General features: G+C 37.7%; 1 protein-coding gene across 1 annotated transcript; it reads right to left on the bottom strand.

Annotated features, from left to right (window-relative positions):
• LOC132184812 (plastid division protein CDP1, chloroplastic) lies at window positions 1-12,069 on the bottom strand. The gene is made up of 12 exons (XM_059598583.1): window positions 11,574-12,069; window positions 5,521-5,634; window positions 5,257-5,394; window positions 4,835-4,939; window positions 4,617-4,739; window positions 3,863-4,231; window positions 3,548-3,643; window positions 3,276-3,395; window positions 2,680-2,745; window positions 1,855-2,598; window positions 982-1,172; window positions 1-628 (listed from the first exon to the last, which is right to left on the bottom strand). The coding sequence occupies exons 1-12, from the start codon at window positions 11,850-11,852 to the stop codon at window positions 541-543; spliced, it is 2,433 nt and encodes an 810-aa protein (XP_059454566.1). The 5' UTR covers window positions 11,853-12,069; the 3' UTR covers window positions 1-540.
• Between the last annotated feature and the right edge of the window lie 1,863 nt (window positions 12,070-13,932).

Genomic DNA, 13,932 nt, shown 5'->3' on the forward strand with positions numbered 1-13,932 from the left:
TTGATGAATTAGAAAGCCTTTCTATAAATGATTTCACTTGTCCATGATTACTCAATTAGCAATCACATTATTGATAGGAAACGAATTGACAAAGATTCTAAATGAGGTCATTTGACACTTTACACTACTTGGTCAGCACTAACCAAATAATTCAACTTCAATTTCCTTTGAATGCCCCTATTCTAACAAACCCATCTTATATGATATACATTTCACCATTTTTAAAAGCTTACTAGTGCCCTCCACGTTCATTTTTATAGGCCTCCTCCGCAAGATAAGAAATTGAAGACGGAAAAGACACGAGTTAGCGGAACACTCCTCATAGCAGGCTCACGTTTCAGAATGAGTAATGCTACACACTCCTACTCCCGTACTCCCGTACTCCCACTTTCACACTCTCTAACGTGGTTGTTAAAATTACTATTAGATTTTGAATGGATCACTATTAAATTTTGATCCAATAGTGATTTTAAAAGCCACGTCAGGGAGTATGGGAGTGGGAATGTGTGTAGCATTACTCTTCCAGAATTAGGCTGAATATTATTGTGATGGTGTTTGAGTATCACCTTCACAAAACCTCCATGATCCATCATCTTGCCTTCTTAGAACATATCGAACTTTATAGGCACTGCAATCAATCAACGAGATAAAGAAAAAGTTGGAAATGTTGCAGGATAGCAAAATAAAATGTAACTAAGACAGGGAATAGAAGATTATTTCATCAATAGAGATTATTGTAACTATTATCTTGGTAATTGAGACTAATTTATGAGCAATCTTTTGTCTGCAGTAGTAAGAATTCACAAATTCATGAACCATATTATGGGAATTAATCCTAAAAATTCAAATGTATACACTACTTATCAAAAAAACAGCCTAGGATATGATATTCATTTCCCATTAAACATGAATAAGCAATACACAATAAGATTCTAAATAACAATAACAAAAATTAATGTATAATGTTGATTCTACTTATACCTGTAATAAGTTGGGTTCTTCTGCTGAGATTCATCAACAAGCTCTGCAGCTTCCTCTAAAAGAGCCTCAATTTCTGCCATTTCCGTTCCAATCCTGTCTGACATAATGTCAGCTCGCAGAACAGACAGCTGTAGCATAACAAATCTCCAATAACAAGACTTGGCTTTTGCCACATCAGCCAGAGCTTGCCACTGCAAATCATTACACAAACAAAAACCACCCTAAAGCATCATGATAAAGCATTAATATTATGCCTCCAGGAAAGAAAACTTTTTGTTATTAAACATGCCGAAATAGTTTCTCCGCTAAGTTAAAAGTAATTGCCTTTATCAAGGTCTACGTTTTTAACGACACTCAGAAAATTTCAGCCTTTCATTTGGCCAATTTAAATTCTGCAGGGTAGAATTATGACTCTTTCTTAATATTTCTAGTATCCAAAGTAATTTTCTTTGAGATTTAAATCTTTCAAGATTTCTTTTTCCTTTGAAGCAAGACTAAAACCAGCTGCACCAGGAGTAGGCAATACATTAGCGACCTGGTGCACACATCTCTTTGAACACATTGCTGAGCGATTCACCAAATAAGATGGCTGCAACCATAGAGTAAGTTAACTATTTCCTCGCAGCTATTTGGTATGTGCAACTTATTAGAATTTTCAATCACTATCATCAGATTACTCACAATTTCAAATTATCTTTCCATATACTAAAATTCATTTACTATGACATTTTCTATTTTATTTTTCCAGATTATAGGCCAGTAGCTCAATGATTAAACAATATTATTACAAAATACACTCAAAAGTTTGATTGTTAAATGGTGATAGTTATATGACAGCATGACAAGATATGAAAAACAATCCATGCACTTCACCTGAACAAGCATTGATTCATCAAGGACGTCAGAGAGGCTATGAACTTGATGATTAGGCCCCAAAGCCTCAGCTTTAATTGCTTGCCATTGCCTAACAAGGGCTTCAGCTTCTTCCATAGGCATTAGCCTCCTGTACACAGCAGTCATAGAGGATGACAGACTAGCAGCAGGTGATAAAACATGCGGATTTCCAGCATCTGAGCGGTTCCTGAACTGGATCTTAACCATTGCCAGAAGCTTCTTGAGCCTGCCAGCAATATCCACAGACAAATCTGTTCTCTCAACAAGCGAACTTGTCTCCATATTTTGTGTACTGGAGTCCCATTTGGAAGCTCTTTTCATCTTATTAACACTCATACCTGCTAATTTAAAGGTAGCAAACATAATGCACCCCAGTACAGCAATAGACGTTATCCTTCCAACCAGTTTTTGGGCCAACCAATTTTCCCAAACTTTGTTATGATGAATGCCAGGATTCCTGTTCAATTGACCAGATGATGTGCTACCATTGCTTCCGCTGCTATTTTTGCCCAATACCAATGGACTTTGCAAGTCCGGAGCCAATTGCTTAACAGCAGACCCAAGAAGTTGAGAAGAGCTTGCATACGAAAGAGATTCCTTAAAATCTTTCCGCTCTGACAGAGAAGAGGCCACTGGTCTGTGGCATATAGCACGCACAGCTTGTGGAGCTCCTTTACTTTTCTTGCTCCCAGGAGATTTCTTTTCACCACTGAAAAAATTGGCCTGCAGAGATGTACGTTTGTAACGTCTTCCTGCTACAAATTAAAGCTTAATCTACATTGCATTCACCAGTATGAACCTTACCAAAGACGGAGAACAATCTCGTGTATCAGGAAAGACACCAAGCACAGCATCCTTCAGCCACGTTTCCTGGTCAAGTGGAGCAGACAGTCTGACGTGAGAATGTATCAACCTCAAAGCCAAGCACGAAATTTGAAGGGTAAGATGGCATCATATAGTACATAGTCCATGCAACAAAATGATCATATCTATCTAGTGCACAATCTAAAACAGCCCTTTTATTTTCCTGAAACCACAAAATAAGAAAATAAATGAGAATATAAGAATAATTGTTAAGACAGGGCCTGGTCCACTGAAGTAGATGTCCCAACATGTGTCGCTCAATTTCTGATAGATTAAATAAGAAAGTTAGGAAGGCAATTCACAAGATCCTATCATCCAAGATACATTAAGGTAGCATATAAAAATCTGACAGATGATTGTATCACCAAGAACGAATCTTATGGTAGGATCAATGCTCAAATTAACCACCATAAATCATCATGCATCAATTGAAGCTACCCCCAATTGAGCCATCCACCTAAGCAGTTTCAGAAGCAAGTTTTTTAAGGGCAGCAAAAATCAGAATTCTGAAGATAGAAGAGAGAGATAGGACACACCAACGATGGTTTTGCACCAGAAACGTGTTTTATTTCCTTTCCTGAGATTGAATTTCGAGCAGCAGGATTTGAATTCAATTCAAGCTGTTGAAGCTTGTCAACGACCTCAGCCTCATTACACTAGAAACCAATAAATAAATGAAAGTAGCTCAATAAACTAGGGGAAAAGACAAGAGAATGAAAATTATATCTGTTGAAACCAAGAAAACAATTCCGAGAATATTTTAATGAAGTCAGCTAGAAATAGAACAGGACCAAAATGAATAATTTACCTGTCCAAGAAGGAACAAACAAAAAGCTTCCTCAAGTTTGAGATCAATTCCCTCTGATGCTATCAAACATTCGCAGATAGTTTTTGCTTTGTTTATCTGCAAAAAAATTAAAATAATAAGTGACATTAATAAATGGAACACAACAACCGTCACTCTCTCTTAAAGAAATTGAACCTGAATAGGCATGTTAATAATTGTAAGATTCATACAAAATACACCAAATTAACAAAACCTTTTTCTCAGAAATTACAGTAGAGTAAGGAGGGGAGTGGGGATAAGAATATCTTGTAAACGAGCTGCAGAGAAAGGACTTACCAACTCTGTCTGCTTGCTTGAAAATCCAAGTGCTACATGAGCTATTAACGCCACGTAGATACAATTGATATCGATTACAACCCTTTGATTCTGTGATTCAAGTGATTTCTTATTCTTGCGTATAACAGCTAAACTATCCCATGGAAGAAGATCAACTATCTCTGTAGCCATTAGCCTATTAAGTGCTTGGCTCAGGAAGCACGGCCAGTCTTGGACTTGGCGTGAAGTTTCCACCTCAAGGCCCTGTCTGAGCAGTTCACGCAAGGCTGCAATTGCTCCTCGTCTCCTTTCAGCATTTTCAGGTGAATGAGGCATGCCTAACAGTTCCAACGTGCATGCAGGTGCAAGCTCCTCCAAAGATTCTTCTATCTAGAAACCAAGGCCAACAAATTTACTATAGACACAGGAAGTCAAGTTGACTCTAATGGAAGTAACAAATACAGCATAAAATAAAATGCTAGAAGGACCTATCCCCACTGCAAAGTTTCTAGGGCCATTTTTTTCCCCGATAAGAATATCTCAGTTTTTGTGATCTGATCTCCTCATACTTTTCAATAATTCTTTGGTTTTTTTATTAAAAAAAAGTTTGTAGTGCATGATGAGAGAAAAGCAAATGGTTTCAATTTTAACTACCGATTCATCAGATACGGCAGAAGCAACAAAAAGAGATGCCTATTGTAGGCTGAACCAAGCGAACGCCTCACAGATTCTTGAATAAGTTGGAAGCAAAAGCACACAAGGAAATGAGCATTACCTGAGATAACAATGTCATTTTTCCAAGAGATATTTTACTCCTTAGAAGACACTGAGCTCGAGCAAGTGCTTCAAATCCTTGGGACACCTTGTTCTTCTCGAAACCGATCTTTGCAATTGCACACTTCAAGAAAGCACCTAGGATAAGACAAGGAGGCATAACAAGGCTGCCACAAAAAGATGGTACATGTTCCTAACTTCTTTGCTGATATGCCTTACCTCAGCCAGTGCCATAGAAAGAAGCAAATCATGAATATATGGCTTAGCATCTGGATGTTGAAGAGCTGCCCGGCCAATATCCAGCACAAGCTTTACCTCTCCAACCTAGATTGGAGAAATCCGCATAGAGCATCATATCTATCTTCCAAACCAAAAGCCTTCTTTTGCTTTATTCTAATGATATCGTAAATGGAGGAAAATATTCAACAGTTTCAAGACAGTAGCAAGAGGACGATGGTATGGTATCATAAAGAAAGAGAAAACACTCACAAGTAGGACAGATATATGTTTCACTACAAACCCTGAAATAAATTAACCTACAAAAAGAATATAACTCCTCTGCACATAGAACACAAAACAAAATTCTAAAGCACAGCAGTTATTTACTACAAACTAAGTAAAATTTACACAAAAGTTTGTACCTCTTGAAGGACGCAAAGAGCAGCAGGCAACCAAGCCCAGGGAATTCGAAGAGGTGATTTAGGTGGGATCTTTTCCCTCATATTACCAGCATATTCTGGTTCAAAAAGAAGCTTATCCCTCACATCCATTAGAAGGTCCTGCAAACCAGAGAAAAAAAAAAAAAAATCAGAACTCAACAATAGCGTAGAAAACAGCTCTGGGCACCGTATGTACAAAAAAGAATTATGATAATCAAGCAAAGTGACAACATGATTTGTCTCTACCTGGCGAGATACAACAGCATCCATGGTGTAACCTTCTTCAATCTGACCACTCTTCAAATCCATCACAGATTTAACTATCTCATCTTTCTCAGCTTGATTATGAACACCAATAAGCTGTGATGTTAACGCCCATACGCAGTAAGTGAGTTACTAAACACACAGAGATGCACACAAACAAAAGGTGGAGAAGATATCTATAAAGTGCGCAATTCATAAATGTTTTTCAAACTTTGCAAAATTTGATACACTGGTATGAAGTGTTGGGAAGATAGGCACGATTAGGCTCTTCAGAACAGTTCAAACCACACAATTCCCTTTAAGACTAAGATAAGATTCAGGATCCAGAACGCAATAAAATAATAGAAGCAAGATACAGAAGGGAACAGAGTCTCAACTAAGCTTTCTCTCCTGTGCACCAGAAATAAACAAGTGAAAAGAGAAAGAAAAATGGACTAGAAACCATTAAAGACCAACCTTAAAAAAATAATTGTTATACTAACCATAAAGGTAATGACCACTACAGAAAGAATGATACAAGCAGAATGTGGTTGACAGGTATTGTATATCTAAGAGGAGTGAGGAGTCTATGGATCATCTACTTCTCCGTTGTGCAATCCATTTTGCAATTTTAATGATATTTTGTTCACTTCAACACAAGGAGCTTTGAAGTGAAGTCACTATCATGTATTATCTACTCCAGTGAATTCCCCGTTTTCTTGGAAGAGTATTTGGAAAGTTAAGGCTTCCTCAAGAGTGGCGTTCTTTATGTGGACGGCAACTTTAGAGAAAATCTTAACTTTGAATAATTTATGAAAGAGGCATGTTATTGTGGTGGATTGGCATTGTATGTGTAAGAAAAGTGGTTAGTCTATTGATCATCTTCTTCTTCATTATGGGGTTGCAAGAGAATTATGGAGCTCGCCTTTTCAGTTGTTAAAGAGTTGTATGAGTTATGCCTCAAAGGGTGAGAGATTTGTTGCGAAGTTGGAGGGAACAATTGGGACAACGCAATGTTTTGGAATTGTGGAGTTTGTGTTTAATGTGGTGTATTTGGAGAGAAATGAACGCAATGAGCTTTAAAGATCGCGAGATGGCGACGTTAGAGTTAAAGAGATGCCGTTTCAATTCCTTCATACATGGTTAGTAGCGTTTATTGGATTGCCCGTTTCTAATTTCTCTGAATTCTTAAGAGTTTTGTTCTTCTTTTTCTATACTTTAGAAGTTCTCTTGTATGCTTCCTATATACTATAATTCCGTCCCTCTGTGCTTTTAATGAATTTGAATTACATAGCCAAAAAAGGGTGTAGAGTGGGGAACGGTGGACATAGGCTGTAATGTGGCAACATGGGCTGCTTTTAGAGTGGAGGGGCATCGATTAATTTGTATGACCATCGAAGAACTTTTTTATTGATTTCTTTTATTCCAATTTTTTTTTTCTAATTTTTTTATCCCTAGGATCAGTTATAATTGCCTCAAATAAAAATTTAGAGAATGGGGATGAATGCGGGCTGTGTTTAGAGGACGTAACAAATGAACATGGGCTATGTTCTCTATTTATTTAGCTTATTATGGAGTTTATTTAGCATGTTACGGAGTCATTTTCATAGCGGGTAGTTTAAATTCAGTAGTGGTTTAGTGTTTCGACATGGGCTGTTTTATATGTAGTGTCTATGTTACATGTATTGTGTAATGAGTAGTTTAGGCCGGGTGTAGTGCTTAGAAAAGAGTGATGTTGGTAAATTGAGAGAAAGTGTGACATGGAGAGAGGCTAAGTTAGTGGATGGTCAGAACCATCATTTAACATGTCAGTACCTATATCACTAGAAATCTCAAACCTCACTTTCCACTCCACTTTCAAAGTTTCTTCAAAATCAGAGATACTTCTCTGCTGTCAATGCATCTGCGTCTTTGACAATTTTTTCCCTACCAAGATCGTTCTCAAGCAAACCAGCGCGACTTTTTCCGTTTTTCCGCTAATTTTGCACGGTTTCTCCCTTTCCATTCTTCCATTTCTCAACAAATAAGATTACCACATGCCTTCTAGCCTATATACAACTTACTATTGTACTGCACTGAATCCACCAAACACCTTTGATTACATCCGATCAACATATACAAGAGTACCACCTAGCTAGAAGGAGAAAAAATAACGAGGAAATTATGAAACTAAGCATCGAAGGAGATACAAATGCAGTTGTACAAAGATAAAGAATATTGAAGAAAAAAACCTTTAAGCTCCACCAACGTCCTCCTGTTGTCCTCAAAACTTCTATCATTTCTTTCCTTCCAAAGACATCACAAAAGGCAATAATGCTATCTTACACACAATAGCACTTTGAGTGCTGCCAACAGTCCACCAACAAGTCAACTACTTATCTAAGCATAACCCAAGACAAAGACAGCCCAAAGCGATTGAAAAAACATTCCATAAGGCACAAGCAACCCCACACTAGAAAAGAAGATGGTCCATAACTCCCTATTCCACTTACACCTACAACACCTATTAACCACAATGACATGCCTTCCGAAGATTGTCCATGGTAAAGATCGATCTTTCCTAACACCACCGACCAAGCAAAAAAGAAACCCTCCAAGGAACCTTAGTCCGTCTCATACTCTTTCAAGGGAAAATAATGACATCATTACAAACAAGAACACTATATAAGGAACTAACATCGAACAACCCTCTTTTAGAAGGGACTCACCAAAGCTTGTCTTCACCTTCCCATCTCACTCTAATTGAGTACAACAAATTGAAAAATGAGGCAAAGACATCTACTTCCCAATCATGAGCCACTCTAACAAAGCTTACGTTCCAACAATTATAGCCATCAGCAAGCTCCAAGTGAGCCACTGCGGAAGCATTCTTCATGTAAGCAATACCATATAAATATGGAAATGCTTCTTTTAGGGCCTCGTCCCCACACCACAAATCATGTCAAAATCTAATTGAAAATTAGCCCAATGACTCCCAACAACACCTAGAAGGAGCGTTGAATAGGTGTTTACAAAATAATGTGGCAGTGTAAACTTCAAACTAACTTGGAACCCACAATTTTGTGTAAACTTCAGTATCCTTGTAACACTGCTAGTTCAAACAGGCTTAAAAATGGAGCTTAGAATGAGCAGAACTGCCATACTCAAAAACTACTTCCAACTTAGTAGTTCGAACTTGCACTTGAAGCGCATTGTTTGGTCCTTGAAACATACCTTGTCACTAGCATGTTCGAACTAGCAAAATCCTTAGCTCGAACTGATTACAAAATTTTATGTTTTATGCAAAAACCTAAGTACAAGCTTTGTCTAACTTTAGTCCCAATTACGCCAAAGCGTTTTGAGCACCAAATTAGCCGACCTAAAAACTAACACTAACCTGGAGCCATCTTCCACCTCAAATCTAATATGACTTGAAAACTTGCCTCGACCCCTCCTGATTTTCTTCTATAGCCGCACTCCATATGACCCAAGAGACTCTCATTAGAACACCACCCACCCCACGAACTGTCAAATTTAGAGTCCACCACAACTCAACACCAAGTGAAATTTGAACTCTTCACCTAGCCCACCCCATAAGAAATCTTGTGAAGCTTCTTTATGTGGTTTACAACACCCGTGGGGAGAGGGAAAAGGGGCATGAAATACGTAAGAAAATTGGAAAGTGTGCTCTTAATATGGGTAACCCTCCCTTAGAGATCAGAGAACAAACCTTATACTAGCTTACCAAGTGAAATTTGAGCTCTTTACCTAGCCCACCCCATAAGACATCTCGTGAAGCTTCTTTATGTGGTTTGCAACACCCGTGGGGAGAGGGAAAAGGGGCATTAAATACGTAAGAAAATTGGAAAGTGTGCTCTTAATAAGGGTAACCGTCCCTTAGAGATCAGAGAACAAACCTTATATTAACTTACCAGGTGAAATTTGAACTCTTCGCCTAGCCCACCCCATAAGAAATCTCGATGAAGCTTCTTTATGCAGTTTGCAACACCCATAGGGAGAGGGAAGAGGGGCATGATATACGTAAGAAAATTGGAAAGTGTGCTATTAATAAGGGTAAGCCTACCACCCTTAAACAAGTACATCCTTTAGCAACAGCCCAACTGACTCTCTATCTTTTTAATAACATTGTCCCAAATAGACTTGGCCTTATAGGAGCCCCCAACAGAAGACCAAGATACTTCAAAAGTAAATAAGATACCCCACAACCCATAATACCAACTAAGCCTCCACATTATCAACATTAACCCCACGAACCAATTTTGACTTAGCCAGATTAATCTTCAAACCGGAGACAACTTCGAAGCACATAAATAGCGAAAGTGGTCAAGCTTGACCCCCACCAAAGGGTCATTCGCAAACAACAAGCGCGACATGTTAACCACACCAAAGTGTCTAAACCCCACAAAAAAGCCTGAGAAATAAACCCATTAACAATTGCAAAAGGCATTCTACTTAAGACCTCTATAACAACAACAAAGAGAAGCGGCGACAAAGGATCTCCTTGTCTCAAACCACAGGAACTACTAATGAAACTGAGCTTATTGTCATTCACCAAAACATAAAAGTGCACCGAAAATGTGTTATCCAAAAGTGTCATTTGACCCCAACAAAATCACACCTCCTGAACAAGTAAGAAATCCCAATAGACATGATCATAAGCCTTCTCAACATCCAGTTTGCAAAGCACCCTAGGCTCACCAGGTTTGATTTTAATATCCAGGAATTCATTAGCAATGAGCACAAAATCAAGGATTTGCCTGCCTACCTTTGACAAAAGCGTTTTGGGGCTTCAAAATAATCTTCTCTATGACCTTTCTCAACTTGTTGGTCTAGGACTTTAGCAATAATCTTGTAAACTCCACTCACAAAACCGATAGGGCTATAATCCATAAGGTGAATGAATAGCCCCAAATTTCTGTAGAATGAAGGCAAAAGTGGCATTGAGACTTTTCTCAAACTTATTACTAACATGAAAATCATGGAACACTCCCATAATATTTACCTTGATCACCTCCCAGCTTACTTGGAAGAATGCCATAGAAAAACCATCAAGGCTTGGCGCCTTCTTGCTGGTCATACCTTTCACCACCTCAAGGACCTCTCTCCTCAAACGATCTCTCTAAACAGGAAGCCTCACCCACATTATTTAGGAAGAAGATTCTATATTTACAATGTTTTTGAAGAAAATCAATTCACAAAAAAAAAAAAATGATTTAAGTGTTTGGTTTTAAGGAAAATAAAAGGGAAGGAAAAAAAAAATGAAAGTGTTTGGCTGTAAGGAAAAAAAAAAAAAGGAAATTTAAGGGAATGGCTCCGATACCATGTTAGTAAATTGAGAGAAAACGTGAAAAGGAGAAAGGCTAAGTTAGAAATGATCATCACCCTCTCAGTTCTATTTATAGTATTGAGATGAATGTCCATTTATAAATCTGCCTAAATAACAACTATTAACAAACTAACCATCTTCGAACAACTTCAATAAGCTACTTAACTATCTTTTAACAAGAGAAAAGGGTGAATAGCGGATCATAAGATGAAAAGAAAAAAAGAAAAAAAGAGAGTTTGTACTGTGATGTGTTCCAGCCCAAATTGGAACTTGTTAGTGTGGTGTTTCCAGCTCTAAGTGGAGCTTTCTAGTGCAATTGTTATTACAATTCCTGCTCATTCTATCCGGGCTGCATCATACATTCTCCATACGAAGCCTCACGCAATCATTCAGCTTCATTCTAGTGTGAAACATACAACTAAAACTCAATATCGTTCCCATTTCCCGACAGGGATGGGTCCCAAAGGGGCCCTTCCTTCAAGGGGATCCTCGTAAAATATATATATATATATATATATATTCTCACAAACCAAACAGAAATTTAAAAAAAAAAGTTTAACAGTACCAACGGCACCAAATAATTCGGAAAAAAAAAAAAAAAAAAAAAAAAAAAGGATCCAGTAAAAATTTTGGCATTTTACCAATTATTGCAGCGCGCGCGCGCACACACATAGATTCGTATATACATATGAACAATGACAGTGGAGAGAGGAAGATTATGAAAAGCGACCTGGTAACAGGTAACGGGGATGTCAACTGTGGTGCGAGTGGGTGCATTCTCGACAATGTGGGTGCCAACCGCGTTGAGCCTCCGCTGGCGGGTGGGATTATCGGACCTCCTCAAATGCAACCCAATCGAAACCCTAGAGACCCCGATTCTCGAGCTTGCAGCTTTGGCCAACGTCAACACGGGGACAGCGTGATCTTCCTTCTGTAAATTGGAAATGTAATGAATTGGGCATTGGGAGCACGAATAAGAAACGCTCGGCACGGAGAAAGCTTGCGCCATGCGTCGCCCCCAAGAAAACCAAAATTCTTAGTACCGCATAGCTTCAATCAGCTCATTTCGAAGCACACTAGGGAGAAAAAAACCTTGTCATTCTGGTTATGGTGAAAAATGGAGAAACATTGAAAACAAAATCCTGGAGCAAGGCATCCGTAGAGGGAATGGTATGGTGTTGAGAAAGAAAATTTTTGTGTTGCGAGTAAGGTGAGAGCGAGAATCAGTTAAGAATGAGAAATATGCTCACGAAATTTTTACCAAAAAAAAAAAAAAAAGAAAAAAAAAAAAATAAAGAGAAAAGTACACACAGTTTTCCTCGGCGAAATTTAAATAATAAAAAGAAAAACGAAAAAGAATAAATAAGGAGAAAAGTACAAAAAGTTTTGATGCAAATTGAGTTGAAAGAAATTTTTTTAAGGGTTAAATAGAGATTTGATAACTTTATTTTTTCTTATATGGGGTTTGGTTTTTATCATAGAAGGTCCTTGTGGTTTTAATAAATGACCAAGTTAGTCTCTCCGTTAGTTGACTATTAGTTGACATAACGGAATTCCACGTGAACCAATCAGATGTTGACACGTGACAGCTACTTGATTTTTTTTTAATTAAAAAAATGTATTAAAAAAAAATAAAAAAAAATTGGGGGTGGCTGAAACCAGCCCCAGTACCCACTTGGGGTGGCTCGACTACCCCCATAAAGCCTAGGGGGGGTGAAACCACCCCCAATGGTGGTTGGGGTGGTTTCAGCCACCCCCTAGGCTCCATGGGGGTGGCCGAGCCACACCCAGTACCCATTGGGGGTGGGTTTCGACCACCCCCAACCACCATTGGGGGTGGTTTCGGCCACCTCCTAGGCTCCATAGGGGTGGCCGAGCCACCCCCAACACCCACTGGGGGTGGCTGGCTCGTCCGACTAGATGAAGCCACCCCCAAATGGCCAAGGGTCACTCCCAATTTTTTTTTCCTCTTCTTTTTGTTTTTTATTTTTTTGAAAAATACTTTTTTTTAATTATAAAAAATTAAGTAGGTGTCACGTGTCAATATCTGATTGGTCCACGTGGAATTCCGTTAGGTCAACTAATGGTCAACTGACAGATAGACTAACTTGATCATTTATCAAAACTATAGGAATTTCATGTGATAAAAACCAAACTCTAGGGAGAAAAAATAAAGTTATCAAACCCTATGGGGTATTAAGTATTTAACCCTTTTTGAAATCTAATTTATAAAAATGACATTTGTCTCTGAAATTACTACATTGTCAATGTTTCTCTGTAACTATTAATTATGCCAAAATCTTCCATAAACTACCAAAACAATGTCAATACTCCCGTGACAAAAATATATTTCATAAATTTACAAAAATATATTAAGAAAAAAAACTAAAAATTAAAAAATAAAAATAATAAACAAAAATTGAAAACAAAACAAAAATTTGAAAAAACCAAGGGGTGGCTAAACGGCCCCAATTTGGGGATGGGAGTGGCTGAACCAAGGATCCAAATGGGGGCAGTTCAGCCATCCTTTGGTTTTTTTTTTTTTAATTTAAAATTATATTTTTGTCTTTTTGTTGGCATTGTGGACATTGACATTTTTTGGAAGTTTAGGGAGAATATTTACTCAATTATTAGTTTTTTAATTACAACCTTGCGGGGTAATGTGTGGTAATTTTAAGAGGAGAGATGTATACTTTTCCAAAAAATAAATATTTGATTTATTTTTATTAAATACAAAATTGAGTTTTTAAAAGAAAATCTTATTTTCTGAGCCCAATGCATCCAATTTCATACTAACTGATGTGATGTATTTTAAGTGGCTAATAATTCTGTTTATTTTAAGTATCTGATATATAAAGTCACTTAAAACACAACATAAAATGTTCAAAGATGTTATGTTTTAGGGAATTTAGATATAAACTCCTTAGGTCAACGCACCTCCATTAAAAACTTCATAGGTATTTTTTTTTTTTCGCAAAATTGACTCCCTGCGTTAATCGAAACCACAATAAACTCTCTACCATCAAAAATTTTTAACAGTCGTTAGTCCACTCAAAACTCTCCGTTTTATCTAATTAAAATATTAATTT

This window comes from Corylus avellana, chromosome ca6 (genome assembly GCF_901000735.1).
Source record: "Corylus avellana chromosome ca6, CavTom2PMs-1.0".
Taxonomy (NCBI): domain Eukaryota; kingdom Viridiplantae; phylum Streptophyta; class Magnoliopsida; order Fagales; family Betulaceae; genus Corylus; species Corylus avellana.